The 16,352-nt window shown below is 38.6% G+C and overlaps 1 protein-coding gene across 1 annotated transcript; it reads left to right on the plus strand.

Annotated features, from left to right (window-relative positions):
* Positions 1 to 2,235: 2,235 nt before the first annotated feature.
* Positions 2,236 to 16,132, plus strand: LOC307120166 (uncharacterized protein; the record flags this gene model as incomplete). The annotated part of the gene is made up of 6 exons (XM_079807053.1): positions 2,236 to 2,355; positions 3,815 to 3,922; positions 15,452 to 15,492; positions 15,611 to 15,717; positions 15,869 to 15,931; positions 16,064 to 16,132. Exons 1-6 carry the CDS (start codon positions 2,345 to 2,347, stop codon positions 16,130 to 16,132), a joined length of 399 nt encoding a protein of 132 aa, XP_079663179.1. The 5' UTR covers positions 2,236 to 2,344.
* Positions 16,133 to 16,352: the final 220 nt, after the last annotated feature.

Raw genomic sequence — 16,352 nt, forward strand, 5'->3', positions numbered from 1 at the left:
ACGCTAATATTTAATGGTAATGGTAACGTAATTTGAAGTTAATGATCGCCCCTTGGCAAACCAGGACCACAGGGTGCACAAGCTTCTACAAATGATTAAATTAACCAATTCAAGTAGTCACAGATACACTGTCTCTAACATAAAAGTTAAAATCCAATTTACAGAGCAACAACAATTTATTAATCTGATAATTAATATACGAATTACGAACTTACCGAGCCAAATACCGACACCATTAATTACAGAATATTTTCCAGCGCCAATATTGCTGCTGTCTCTTGACTTTCAGTTAAATGTGATTGGTTGTTACTACGTTGGACGATGCTGATTGGCTGCCACGAAATAGCAGGTCCCTCCTGTTATGGCAGGACTTCCGGCTGTCAACGGCAGCTACTTCCTGCTGCCAGTGGCAGCTACTTCCTGCTGCCAGCTGCCGATTTTTCGCTGAACCCCCTCTCGAATTTTTGATTCTTCAGTGTTTCTTCCAAACTATGTTGCAATAGAGTGCCGAAGTAATGACGTCACTTTGTAGGCCAAAACGCGGAAGTGAGTTAGCATTTTAGCCCTATGGGTTCCCTCGCCCTAAAGTCTATGGGTTTTTTGAATGGGTTTTTGCTAAATCGCCTGAAATAAGGTCTGTGGTTAACAAAGCCTCTATATATTTTCACGTTTTAATCTATGACATAAAACACACTAGTTATAACCTGCTTGTGATTTTTTAAAGACTTTATTGTGTCTTAAAAACGATGGTTGCTAACAAGTTGCTAAAAGGGACTACATCCTTTGGCGGGGACTTTAGACGTCATCGTGACAAACAGGCAATCTCTCACTAGCCCGCGTTTCAGCCTAGAATGAAGAACTTATGTGGCGTGAATAAATCGCGCTATTCGCGCAAAGTTGGATGCTTGAACATTTGGAGTTTACTCTCTTCACATGTTTGTCTCGTTGAGAAATGGCTGACATGGGCTGTGTTTACACGTCTTTTTGTGTTAAAATCTACTGTTAATGTGTGACAACTTAGTTTTAAGACTTTTTCAGTCGATAATGTAGTTGTTTAAAGCTCAAATATGTGGTTTATTTATAAGAAGAGTGCCTATTTAAACATTTTATCTGGTGTTATCGGAGTTGTGAGCTCCAGTGGGTCCGCGGCGCTCCGCGCTTGTTTACCCGGCGAGAGTAGACTTTCCTCGGCTAGTCCTTCTGCCGCCTGCCGCTGGCTCTGATGTCTATGTGGCGTCTCCAGCTATAATTAGTCTTGTGGAGATTTAACGCCCATATTTGCTCTCATGGATCTATAATTTGTTCCCTGGCAAATCGTTTAGGCTGAGTGCAAAGATAAGTTTCATTACTTGTTTATTTTTAGGCTATAACTGTACGTTACCGTTGTAAGTTAGCCGACTAGCACTGACTTTGAATGTTTGACTGAATTGTTTGCTTTATTTCATGTGTAGCTTATTATACGTTTTGTATTATTGATCATACATAAACTTGCATTTAACAAAAAGAGACTGGGTTGTGTTTTATGTCATTTAATGTTATCACAGTGATAATCATATTGTCTGAAAAAACATTAACAAAATATAAATCTCAGAGAGGCACGCATAAACAAAATTAGTTTCTAACATTTTTGGAAAAAACGATTGGGCAATATTTCTCATGAAAAAGTGGATAAGTGTTCATACCATAGGGTTCATACACAGCGCAGATCATAATGAGCGAGCGTGCTTTTAAATAAAGTTTGAGGAAGCTTGATGATGACGTTGATCCGCGACCATGGTGTGCTGTAGTCCGTTTATAGCCTACCGTTAGCATTTTATATCTGACGGCTTTATTTGGGCTTCAAAATGTATACATTTTGGATGAACTTGTAAAGATTATCTTGGTAGACAAAACGTGTAATGGTCATTACTCTTTGTTGAACACAGATCTTATTTTTTGCGATTTTCCAAAAGTCTATGGGGAAAATGAATGGCTTTTTGATCGAGGGAACCCATGCGCCGCTAACTTCCGGGTTGGCCTACAAAGTGACGTCATTACTTCGGCACTCTATGGTGGATCCACTACAGTTCTTCTCCGATCATGCCCAGCAAATGTCCCTTTGATGACAGGACTCAGTGCTGCCCTCCGATGTCTGGTAGAGCATAGACGGATGCGCGCGGAGGATCGCGTTCGACACATGCGCAGTAAAAAAGTGTCTATGCTCCACCAGACATCGGAGGGCAGCACTAGGTGTTTCTCAATGTCAAGGATCCTTCCTCTGTAGGACTAATCCTTCCAAGTCACTTCCTTCAGAGGCTAGGCGAGACTCCTCTTTAGCATTGTTGGCGATAGCTGGCTATAAACCATGAGACTAAGGTATGTTTGTTCGTTGACAACTATTGATAAGTAGCATATGTGATGTCGTGCACCAGTAAGTAGGAATTGTGTTTTCGAAGTTCGGCCTTACCGATTCGCAAGATTGCCGCAGACAGTCTCGTCGTGAAGGAGTTTCCGCCGCGTTTTGTGACAGGTCACACACACACACACACACACACACACACACACACACACACACACACACACACACACACACACACACACACACACCAGGCAAGTGCAGAGGGGAGGGCTTTGGGGGCTCGTATCAAAAGTATATAAAGTGCCCCTCTAAACAATCATCAATAATATTGTGACAAATAAAACAGAATTTGAATTATAATTAATATAACCGCACGTACAAAACAATGCGCTTAAATTCCCGTTTATCTTTTACGTATCTTTCAGTCTGAAATGTCGTTGCCATGACGTTGCTATGGTGCGTGACTGCGTGTCTTGCTCACAGACCGTAAAAACTCTGCTCACTCGGACACGGCCTCCTCTATATATTTTTTTCTTTGTGTTGCAATAATGCTCATTTTAAAAGTAAAATACGATCATTTTGTATCTGTAATCCCAGATTCATATTTGTCTGCTTACAACAGCGGTCGGGAACCTCTAGGCTTGCGAGCCATATGCCATTCAGTGAACGCTTGTGGCTCGATGGCAGAAAAAAAACAATCCAAACAATCACGATTTTGAAACCTTTTCATCACATTTTCATCATTTATCAAAACTATTATTCGAAATGTAGGCTGTCAACAAGGAGGCAAGATGGGCAGTGTCTCTTAAAAAAACCTGAAAGACAATATTTAATATTACACAAAATAAAACTATATATATATATATATATATATATAATCATAATATCATAAAAAAAGTATAAAAATCACTTGTTTTTATAAAGTCACACTGTCCAACAGCGACACCCGCAGGTAAAGTTACAGTGGGTTGCCTGAGCCCATTGATTTGAACACACCCACGAAAGTCGCGCTATGATTGGACCCCGGACAGCGTAGCGTGGCATGGGGACGTAATGACGTACCATTAATCAAACTATGTTCTGTAACATGTAAAACGGGAACATGAACGTAATATTCTAAAAGCAACTCATGTAAACACCTTAATCAGATTATTGCCTTATTCAGAGTAAGGTCAATAATTAGATTACTGCTGTCCATGTAAACGTAGTCAGTGACAGGTAGGTTTAGGGAAAAGAGTTTGGTGTAGGCAATCAGTACTTAATTCGTTACAGTGACGGGTAGGTTTAGGGAAAAGAGTTTGGTGTAGGCAATCAGTACTTAATTCGTTACAGTGACAGGTAGGGAAAAGAGTTTGGTGTAGGCAATCAGTACTTAATTCGTTACAGTGATGGGTAGGTTTAGGGATCAATGTTTGGTGTAGAGGCAGTCTCTACTGTGATTGATATGACCAATAAAATCTTACAAATCGTCTGCAGGGCGGCATTGGCCTGGCCTCTGACTTCACACTTGGATGTGGGCCGGGTTGGACATCCACCGCAGGCTGCAGCGAGCCCCTTCTCATCACTAATGCTGCGTTCCAGCAGGTTTGTGAGCCCGTAAATTACAACTTCAAACCACGACTCACGACTTTGTAGTGTTCCAGGCAAAGTCACGCCAAACTGCCTGTGACTTTATCAAACCTATCAATCGCTATCAAACCGCCATTACCGGAAATGGAATGTCATTCTTTTCAGAAGTTACTTTTCAGATTTTGATTAAAGATTACCATGCCAAACAATTTTTTTTAACTTGAACGGAATAATTGTTCACCCTAAGACCTGTTATGTTTGCTAACAAAGTAAATATAGGGCTGGGCACCGAACGGCGATACTTTTATGATATCGCATGTAAAACTCTGATACTATGAGTATCGAAAAATTATTTATCTTTCGGTTCCAAAAGCCAAGCGGCTTTTTTTACACTTATAAAAGTGGATGCAGAGTCAGCAAAGTGCAACAAATGCGATAAGTATTGCAACCAAAGGCACAAAAGGAAAACTTTCTTTGAGACATAAGTTCACAAACAGCGCGAGTGAATCACCACGTGCGCACGCTCTCTCTCTCCCTTTCAAAATGCTCAAATGGCTTCACATCAGCGCATCGCATCCAAGGGGGTAGCCCAGCCCCCGGAAAGCGTACCACCCATAGGCGTGGCCATTGCTAACCAAGCAATCCCCTGTTGTTAGCATCCCATTGACTCCCATTCATTTTGGCCTCACTTTGACATTGAATATCTTTACATCTGAGGTGTTTAAAGACTCCATTCGTCCATTGTTTATTTCTAAACAAACACGACAATGTATAAAAGGCTCCATTACTTTGTATCTTACACTATCGCTATTGAAGCTGTTTTTGTAAAATATAGGTTAACGATTGCGTCAACCACGCGACTGTGTCGCGCTGTTGAGCAAATTACCGTATAGACCCAAGGAGAAGCTCGTAGGCAATCTTTTACTGTCTATGAGGCAATCGGGGGGACGTGGAGGCATAAACGCAGATATAGATGTTGCAGATCCTGCTTCATTCATCAAAAGTTGCTCCTGCTCTCTCTCTCGCTGTCTCTGCAAGATTCGGTGATTCAGATTTTACGTTGCACAACTACTAGAAGACTTGCCGCTGTCGGACAGGCTGATCACGTTACATCTACGTCGTCAAGCTCAGTATGAGGCTGCGCAGTACGCTCAGTCATCAGGAAGTGAGTGCTTCTACCTGACTTCAATTCTCCCCGTTGAAGTCTATGGAGTCGCTCTGTCCATTTCTTTTACTGTCTATGATCACATCTGCACTAAAATCGAGCGGCACAGTTGACACAGGATTTGCCAATTGCACAATCGAGGCAGTGTCGCATCATCACTAAAGCTTATCATTTGCATTTATTTTTAAGTCTTGCCAGTGTTCAAACCGCTCAGCACACACACACACACACAGGCCATCTCACAAAAAGCTTGCGAGTACAAATTGCGCTGAAATGGTCAAATACACACAAATGTATGTACTAAATTACCGTCTTGACGAGTATGCACGTAAACCCCCGTCGTGACTCGCGAGTGAACGTTTGTGCAACTGCATGTAACCGTATCCGTGTTCGCTCTTAAAGTGACAGCAGTCGAATAAACTGCTGCTGTCTCTGAGTTTCTCTTTGTCTTGTGTTGTTTGATTAACCTTTAATGACACTCACTGCTCTTGAATGACTAACTTTTGCATCTAATTTAATTTATTCAGGGAAGACCAATATTAATTTACATTTGATTTCTTATTAAATGTCTCTAGTATATCTTACCTCAATACTAATGTTAGACCTACCTGAAAATTTGTCTTTAAAACAAAAATGCACTGCATGATCAAATATTTAGGTGAGATAATTATATACATTTATATGACAAGAGTCACCTAAAGGGGGGATTTCCCCCATTGTCAGAAATAAAATTCAGGCCCTGAATGAATGTCTGAAAAATTCCCTATAAATAATTCTACATGATAAAAAGAAGGCTTCAAATAGATCGGTATCGGTATTGCTTCCTGTGATCGACGATCGGTGATCGGCTCCAAAAATCATGATCGGAGCACCCTTACAAAAAGCATAACCAGTTTTATTAATAATGAGTGAGAAGTGTTACCAGAATTTGTTTTAATTAAGGTGAAAAATAAAAGTTTTTTGTTTAATGTATTTTTGTTGATGTTGAAATGGATTTTAAAACATATTGTATCGAAAAAAGTATCGTTAGGAACCGGTATCGAAACTGAGGTATCGAAATTGGCACCGGATCGAAAGATTTTGAACAATACCCAGCCCTAAGTAAATAAGGTCGATTTTTATTTTATGAGGACAATTATCTTCATGTCGTTCTATACCTGTAAGACTTTCGTTCATGTTAGGAACACAAATTAAGATCTTTTTGATTAAACTTTTTAGGATAAACATTAGTGATGCACCGATCATGATTTTACATGGCCGATTCCGATACTGATTTTTTTTCAAGAAAACTGGCCGATACCGATGTCTGATTTTTTTTTTTTTTTACAATAAAAGAATGAAAGTATACATGAACAAGATGTTTATTTGGTATTTAACAGGCCAAATTGGCTTTTGGCTAATGAAAACAAGTCCGCAATCTGAAATTAACGGGAAATTGAATTTGAAATTAATAGGCTGAAAGGTGAAATTACATGCAACAACTGCATATTCTGCAATCCAAACAATGATTTTACTTAAATCAGCAATTGTTTTTAAATTCAGTGTAAAGAAAAAAGTCTTTACCAGTGAAATTAAATAAAACCAAATTATATAATTGTTCCAAAATGTTAAATCAAATAATGTTTAGTGCAACGAAAAAATGTAAGATGCTACAGCAGGTGCTTTTTAAATCAAATTAAGTCAATGTAATTTTAAGGTAAAATAAAAATGATCATCCTATAGGCTACAGCAGTGTTTCCCAACCACGATCCTGGAGGCACACCAACACTGCACATTTTGCCTGTCTCCTTTATCTGCCACGCCCATTTCAGGTCTTTGAGTCTCCACTAATAAGATGATTATTTGAATCAGGTGTGTTTGATTAGGGACACATGCAAAATGTGCAGTGTTGGTGTGCCTCCATGATCGTGGTTGGGAAACACTGGGCTACAGAACTGATAGTATTTAATTTCAAAAGTGCATGCATGTTCTTCTTTAGGCTACAAAAAGAAGTATTTCGGCTTTGTCACAAGTTAGTCTGTTTCGTTCCGATCCAACATGTGAGAAGTTGAGCTGAACAAACGCTCACTATCTGCGCTTGTGCAGGGCGCGGAGAGGTAAGCTTCCGCAACTTCAGCTCGTGTAGGAAAGCGGCTCTTCATTCCCTTCAGCATCTCATATCTTCCCTCAGTTCTCCAGTTTCCGTTTGTAACACACAAGTGACATGTTTGCGATTGCAATATAGGCGTATGTGCACACGGGCGCACTTCCGGAAAAATCGGCAGAAAAATACAAAGAAAACCGATTCGACCGTTCCGATTTTTGGCATTCATTTGCACAGCATCTCTAATGCTGGTTTGGTCATTCAGAAATGTCTGAGCCGGAGTCTGTCATTAAAATGTTTGGGTATAATGACCTCCCTCCATTTCACCCAACAGGGCTCTACATAGCGACCATTTTGGGCGCATTTGCGGCTGAAAATTACTGCGTGCAACTGCGAAAAAATATATAGGCGCACTTTATGCGATTGCATGTTTGTGAGTGACCCGTGACCCGATCGATTCTCATGAATAGATGTATAATACAATCGGAATAAAAACTACAACTGCCAAAATGCATCAACACTGACTGACTGAGCAACTGTTACGTTTCATGCTGCAATCAACTGCTTTTCATGCCTTCTGTCAGCAGAGCATGTGCAAAAAACATGTGCGACGGACTACACTTCACAGATTGTTTACAAGGTGAAACCACGGTCTATGGGTGAAACAGGTGTGACGCGGCCATGCGCACTTACTAGACGCCTCGCGCTGATGTTTTTTTGCAGCCAAAATTAACTAGAAATACCACATTTGGATTATCATAAACAAGGTCAGAAATTAACGGGGCTTGGGGCAAAAATGCCACCAAAAATTAATTAATAAAAAATAATTTAAAAACACCCCTTTATGAGTTCTTGATTTAATCTTTATCAGCTGGAGTCCATAAAAATGACTAGATGCATATGAGTGAGTACATAATGAATCCATTTTCCAAACCGTGTTTTTATCTTACCCTGAATCACTACAGTACGCATATATTAAGTAATTCTGACTATTCAATTCCAGTTCGGGTCTCAGCGCTGCGGAGGAGCACAGTCCCTGCGTGACTCGCCATAGACATAAACGGAGGGAAGTAGCTCCGGCTGCAGTGTTCTTATGCGAGACGCCTGCAGTTATGTTTATTATACATCTATTAAGCGCCAGAGTGCCTAAAGTTACGGACAGCTATTGCTCCGAGTATTGGCATGATTGCAAATGTGATGCTGATGTTGTACAAAAGTCCAATAGACAAGTTGATATTAAGTAACAACGTTTTAGCCACAACACTGTTTATTTCGTGAAAATCAAAACTACACCAGAACTGTTGCGCATCTCCAAGCGGTTGGAGATGACTCCCACATAGACTTGACGCCACCTACTGGCTGTTTTATTTTCATGTATACTTTGCATGGACTTTTTATTTAAAATATAAATCTTTTAACTAAGTTTAAGTTTAACTTGTACATAGCCTATTTCTAAATTCAAAAACTTATATTTAAAACATTCATACAACATTATTTACCCATGAGCTGCATTAAATCTATGTAAATGTGTCTAAACACCACTTCAGACAGAGCTGCCGTGCCACTTCTACAGTGCAAAGATTGATCTTTTGATGCTGATTTAATTAGATTGGTAACAGTCTGGTTGTGTCTTATTGCTCTAACTGAATTTATTGTTTAAATTAACATTTTAAAAACAACTTTTCTATTTTAATTGAAGAAATTGACAAAAGATGATGCATACATTTAATAAGATTAGAAAACATTGCTCTTATAATGGTAAAAATGCCCCTGGACATTAATTTAAAGGGACCAAGATCATCCTGTAATGGGAAAGTTATAATCGGAATGTGTGTTATTGATCAGAAAGTGCTCCTAAATTTTTGACTGTGCTCCTAATTTTTTTAAATTAGGAGCACAAATGCTCCTCAAGAAAAATGTTAGCGTAGAGTCCTGCCTAATTGTGTTTCCAAACATCAGGCATAATCTTTTGAAAAACAGATATAAGATACTTGAACAAGATAATACTGGCTTCCCCAATTGCAGCAACTTTTTAATACAGATATTTTGTACCAGTTTCCCAAAAAGTGAGGATTTTGTTCTCTTGACACTAGGGATGCATCGAATATTTGGCCACCGAAATTTTCGGCCGAAAATGGCCCAAAAGTGCCGAAAGACTTTTATCACCGAAACAACACGGCCGAAATGTTGTGATGACGCAAACAGAAACCGCGACCTGCACGTGCTTGTCTGAAGCAACATGTCTGCCTGCGGTGTGTACGTATTTCAGTATATCTGAGAAACACCCACGTCTGCTGCATGCACAAGCACTGACAGCGGAGCTGTTCAGTCCAGCTGTTCATTGCAGCAGCTCATGTTCTTGATGAGAAGAGGACCTGACTTCACTGTAAAACCGAACGGTTTCCGAATGCAATCTTTAACAGTGGGCATGTTTTAAGCGCGGAACACACTTCAATCCGAGTTCCCACACCAACATCGATCAACATCACGAAATTCAAACGATAAATGCAGTTTTGACGCTCTTTAATGTGGCATCACTGATCACATCACCGTTCAAGCGGCGGCGCGCACGTGTGAACGCGATCATCTGTGAGCACGATCGATCATCTTTTCCTTAAGAATAAACATGAATGAACACAAGGTGTGTTGAGGATACATTACAACTTGCTGTCACGTATCTAGGCATGTGCCGGTATCAATTTTTCATGTAGCGATTAATTGCTGAAGCTTTTATCACGGTATACGGTATTATCACGATATTGAAATAAGTTGCAAAAAAAGTGTTGTCATACTATAACAGGTTAAATCACTTTCTTATAACAAAAGAACCAAACATTTAAATACAATAAAGCAATACACAAAAATGTATAAAGTAAACAAATATTTAAAACGGATTAAAGTGCAAAAGAATTATAAAGAACAATAGGTATGCTGAAATGTACATTTAACTAAGATTAATACATGCTTTAGAAGTATTTTTCATTGTCAGTTTGTTAATGAAGGAACTAATGTTAAATACTGGAGCCTTGTAAAGTGTGTGATTGAACAACAGTCAGAACATATTCAAACAATATCTAGGGCATGTAATTTAGTCCAGATTCAAATATAAAATGCAAGTTTGAAAATGAATAGCCTTAAGTCTTTAAGTATTATGTATTAGGTTATGTGATTACTGGGGAAACGGCTGCATTTCTGCTGTTCCGTCAGCGCCCTCTGCTGTCGAAGAATGAATGTGCACTTCAGCGGGTCTCCTCATTCCGCCATGTGCTCGGCTCATGCACGGTCTATTTACATCAGTGCGCGTTCCTCTTTGACATGTTTTTCAATTTAAACAGTTGATGGGTTAAGTATTCTTAAAATTCATTCTAAAAATCTGAATAATTCGTAATAAATAATTATTCACGGTATTTTGAAGTGCCCACGATAACAATATTGTGCATGTTCATTATTGCGGTATATCGTATTACCGTTTACCGGCACATGTCTACACGTATCATATCATTTGTGGTGTAATCGCTCCAATCAGTGTTTCAACGGCGAAAAGACGTCAATATAACTGCTTATAAACTAAACAATGTCATGTAACTTTAGCATCACATTTACCATTCAGTGTCCACAGAATTTTATTCACTAGAGTAAATCAACTATTTCGCTAAATATATGACCTATATTAGCCGTTATATTCATTATATTCTACTTAACATGTTAGGGATGTCTTGATTATTTCATGTATGTTTAAATAAACCTGTCATGAAAATAACAGACACTGTGTATTTAAATGATTATATTTCAACAACGAATTGGATAAAAACTATTTTATAATTAGATTTAGAAGTTATTGCAATAACTGCCTTATGTGAAGTTTACATGTTTGCGTACTATGTTATTTGAGTGTTGATTATTAGACCTAAAAATAAATAGCAACTGAATTTAGGCTAATAGTTTGGGCTCTGTTGTTAACCTTTAATATTAATGTGCAAGTAAGGGCTCCCTATATAGTTTACAGCAATATCTTCAATACACTTTTAGTTATAATTTAATTCATTTAAGGACAGATACTTTTTTTTTTTCAGTAAACCAATAAAAATAAATAAAAGCCATTTTGTAAAACTGCTGTACCGAACCCGTACCGAACCGTCAGTTTTGTGTACCGTTACACCCCTATTCTACAATTAACATATGGGCTATGGCAGTCTTTGGTTTGATACACTATTATGTTGAAGGCCTACAGAGAAAATAGTTGTATCTTTAAGCAGTTGCACTTGTTCTGAATGCACTTTCTTGTAGTAGTCCTACAGAGAAAAATTTAAAATGCACTAGACCTAAATGCACTTTGTTTTTATGAGAGAACATTTAATTTTAAAACCTTTCTGTAGGCCTGTACATTACTATTTAATGTACAAATGAGTGGGGTCAAGTTAAACATTTTAGTTTGAATTGTATTTTATACTGTGCATTGTTGCAATGTGCTAAATAAATATTGGCATAATTTGTAATTGATGTATTCTTTGAAACTTTAATATTAATTTATGCAATTGCAATGCCTTGATTTTAGTAAAGTTAGTACACAGTCATAGCCATAAATGCAATGGTAATAATAATTGGCATAATTTATTTCGGTGTTTCGGTTTTCGGCCTTGGTTTCCTCTTTTTCGGTTTTCGGTTTCGGCCAAGAATTTTCATTTCGATGTATCCCTACTTGACACACGGAATGGAAATGGTGCCTTATTCGCAAATATTTAAATTTAGCACACAAGTTAAATTAAAGGGTTAGTTCACCCAAAAATGAAAATTCTGTCATTAATTACTCACCCTTATGTCGTTCGACACCCGTAAGACCTCCGTTCATATTCGGAACACAAATGAAGATATTTTTGTTGAAAGCTGATGGCTGAGAAAGGTTTCAGATAGGCCTCCATTGGCATTCAGTACACTTATACTCCCAAGACCCATAAAAGGCACTTAAAACGTTGTTACAATGTCCATCTCACCACAGTGACTCTACAATAATCTTACGATGCGACGACAATAGTTTTTGTGCGCAAAAAAAAATCAAAATAACACCTTTATCCAGCTTGTTATTGCCTTCCGCGTGTGCCTCCACGACGCATGCGCGAGAATATGACGTAGCGCCGGGGTTCGGGAATCCTTGAAATGCACACTTTAACCCCATTTTGAGCACTACGCCGAGACCTAAAGCACGATCAATGTAGAATCCAACAGCTTAGACACGCGCGTCTTCCTCTGATTGTAAACAAATCGCTTCTGGGTCATCTGTCCGAACGCCGGATCTGCGTCATATTCTCGCGCATGCGTCGTGGAGGCACACACGGAAGGCAGTAACAAGTTGGATAAAGGTGTTATTTGGATTTTTTTTTGCGCACAAAAACTATTGTTGTCGCATCGTAAGATTATTGTAGAGTCACTGTGGTGAGATGGACTTTGTAACGACGTTTTAAGTGCCTTTTATCGGTCTTGGGAGTATAAGTGTACTGAATGCCAATGGAGGCCTATCTGAAGCCTTTCTCAGCCATCAGCTTTCAACAAAAATATCTTCATTTGTGTTCCGAATATGAACGGAGGTCTTACGGGTCTCGAACGACATGAGGGTGAGTAATTAATGACAGAATTTTCATTTTTGAGTGAACTAACCCTTTAACAATTGTGTGGAAACAGTTAATTAAATGTTTGTCTGAAACAGAAATATTGTCTTGATTAGTAATATTCTTAGTTAACCCTTCCCATCCGCCCGCGGCTAAAAATATAACTATCGTTCTAAAATGTTTAATAACTTTTAACCGCTAATCCAATCTGGATGCTGTAAAATGCAACATAAAGAGGTGAATCTCCGCTTTTCAGAAGCATCACATTTATCGCGATTGATTATTCAGAGGTGAGCGTGGATGCGTCATCAAAATCTGCAGCATTGATTCGTCAAGGAAACGCATGTGGGTTGTTCCCCTGAGCCAAACAGAACATAGCACAGCACAGTAGTCATAGGACAAAAGTCAGTATATTTCTCTAATTGTATGTAGTTTGTGTTTTACACCGTTTCAGTGTTCTGTTATTATATAACAATCTTTCTATTTACTTTACTCCCTGAACTTTTTTGGACACATCTACATTGTCAGTAAATAAAATACACCTGTTTTCACTTAAAAACGCCTAGAATAATATTATAATAAATAGTTATAACTTGCTGAGGGATTGTTACATGTAGACAAAATTTCCTCTGGAAGTCTAAAACAATCAAGTCTAACTTCCTAAAGGAAAAAATCCAAACTTCATGAAGTTCTTTTTGAGTTCACAGTAAAAACACAAACATTTTGCTGCCGTTTATCTTAATTCTATTAATTTAATCCATTCTCAGACTAAATAAATGTAAAATTGGCACTTCAATTGAGCTAGATGGAAACTTAATGTTATCCTGTTTAAAATGATATATGACATTTGATGCTAACTGCTAAAATGGGTGAGAAAAACAAAAAAAAGTAGAAGCAAGTCAGGCGCCCCAAAAATGTTCTAGGTCTTTAAGGGTTAAAGGTCCCATGGCATCACATTTTTCTATTATTTTATAATGTTTCCTGATGTGTACTTATATTGTTAGTATGATTTTTACATCATAAAATGTCATAATGCCTTTTATTTCTACATTATGACATTTTGTGATGTAAAAATCATACTAACAATATAAGTACACATCAGGAAACATTATAAAATAATAGAAAAAATACCTTTTATTTCTACTTTTCAATACTGATGTTTGCCCTCTGGCTGAATGCCCTGTTTCAAGAGGCGTGTCTGCTGTGAGACTTCAGTAAAAACGCCCACTGTTGTGATTTGCTGACATCTTTGCATTTGAAATGAGCGAGGGGGCGTGGTTTAACGAGGTCTACCAGGCACGAGCTGCTGCCAGATCTCATCAGTTCTGTCAGTATGTCTCAGTTCAGTGAACTGTTTTAGTTACTAGGATATACTTCAGGTTATTAGTTTATTTCTAGTCGGAGGGACTGTCACTCATGTCAGAAAGTTAGTAACTTTAGTAAATTATGGATCAGCGCTGACTGGAGACGCGAACCGTTTAGAACGATTCAGTCCGATTTGGTGAACTGATTCGGTTCACTAAAAAGAACCGGTTCAAAAGAATGATTAGTTTGCGAACCGGACATCACTAATGTACCAGAGACTGAGCGATTGCTAACAAAGTTATTTATAGTAACTACTGAGTTATGAGAGCGCTGTCAGCGCAAGTTTATTTTGTTTGTATCTGAGAGTTCTGAATAAACACGAGTCCCAGTCATGCCGAGTCCGTCTTCATCATTATTCTACCAACTTTGTAACACATGTAATGTACCATTACAGCGAGATGAACGAGTTACGAGTAAGTGTTGATTATAGCATTATTTTTAGATATTTTCCTATCATATGAAAAGTGTCAGTGACGCGCATTGAGTACACAGCACAAACAAAGACACAACAGCAGTAATCGAATGTAATCCAGTTTATTGTGGGGCTAAGCTGGTTAGCTCTGATATGCTCACGCTTACCCCCCTTCTGCTTAATCTCGCGCCGCGTTTGGTGCCTCCGCTGTGGGCCAGATGCAGTACTGGGGGTCGGGGATGTTGAAGGCCGACCGGCCAGTGCAGCCCGAGCTTCGGCGTGTGTGAGGTTTATCTCTAAAGATGTGACTCTGCTGATATTGAGCAGAAACTCACAACTGTATGCACAGTATGCACATTTTAGAACAGATAGACGCGACGAGGACGTACAAAAACATGGACTCACAAGTAAGAAAACACCGTTTTGTTGGGAGAGAGAAGCCGCTGCGTGTGCGTGAATAATAAATAATTAGCTACACATCAGAAATCACTGATCACAGATCAGAAGGAACTGAAAAAAGACTTCTGTTTTCATTTGTACATCCAAACACTGAGAAACTGCCAGCATTCACTCGTTCACAAGCCATGATCTCTCGTGGACAAATATGGCGCTTGCCAAATTCTCTGGGCGGAGGAAAGGGAGGTAACCGTTCCTGTTTTTACGTCAAAACAGGAGACTTCAGGATTGGCTAGTCTGGCCTGTCATTTTCTCAAAGGCAGAGAGAGACAGCCACAACTCAAAATTTCTAGCCACTTGGGGACAATATTCAGGCTAGGGGAACTCATTAATGTTGAAAAACCTCATAAAATGAAAATTTCATGCCATGGGACCTTTAATGGACAAGAATCATAATTGTCACAACCAAATTGTGTTTATCAAAGACCAATATTAACTTTGCTTTCACTTGTTTGTGCAGATGCTGCATCATTGTATTACTTCTACATATGACAGGCAAAGGTTGGTATTCACAGACCTCAGTTAAGATAATTGCTATATCTTGGTGTATTTTATGTTTGGTCCAGTTTTTGTTGTTGTTTGATACCTAACGTAACCCCCCCCCCCCCCCCCCCCCCAGTGTCTCTACAGGACTCTGCAAACACATTTGAGTGTGTTGTTGGCGAATCTGTCACGTTGCCATGCTTATATGAGAATAAACAAAGTAATGTACTTTGGCGACACAATGTAAGCAGGAAAGTGTTAAATATTATAAATGGCCAACTTTCACTAGAAAACCAGGACATAATATTCCAGAATCGAGTGGAAAGTTTCTCTACAGAGTATGTGAATGGAAACTATTCAATTATGCTGAAAAATGTGGAATTAAATCATGCAGGAAACTACACTTGTTTTATTCAAAAATCGAATGAAGAAAAAAAGCTACAGCTTTTTGTCAAAGGTACGTGGAATCGTTGTTTGGTAAATTACAGAATCTTAAATTGCACACTGGAATAATATAGCATTTTATTGCTATAAAACGAATACATTCACAGAACTGCCTCTCTCTAATTATATATTTTTTTTCTTACAGAAAAGCCTCAAGAACCAGATCAAAAACAAAGAAACTCGTCCATGGAAGCACAATCACAGAAGATTATGACTTTCCTAGCTGCTCTGTTGGGACTTACTCTGTGCTTTTTTTAGTGACATTGGTCAGCGGTGTTTGCTGCTGACACTATTATTTTCAAACTGCATCAGGTCTATTTAGAACTACTGAAGAAATTGCATGTTTGAACATTATATTCTTTATTATTTGGACCAGTGGATCACAATGCTATCACTGTGGACTATGCCGTTGATGTGTTTGGTGATATTCTCAC

The sequence above is a fragment of the Gobio gobio genome (genome assembly GCF_949357685.1).
Source record: "Gobio gobio genome assembly, chromosome: 24".
Classification (NCBI taxonomy): domain Eukaryota; kingdom Metazoa; phylum Chordata; class Actinopteri; order Cypriniformes; family Gobionidae; genus Gobio; species Gobio gobio.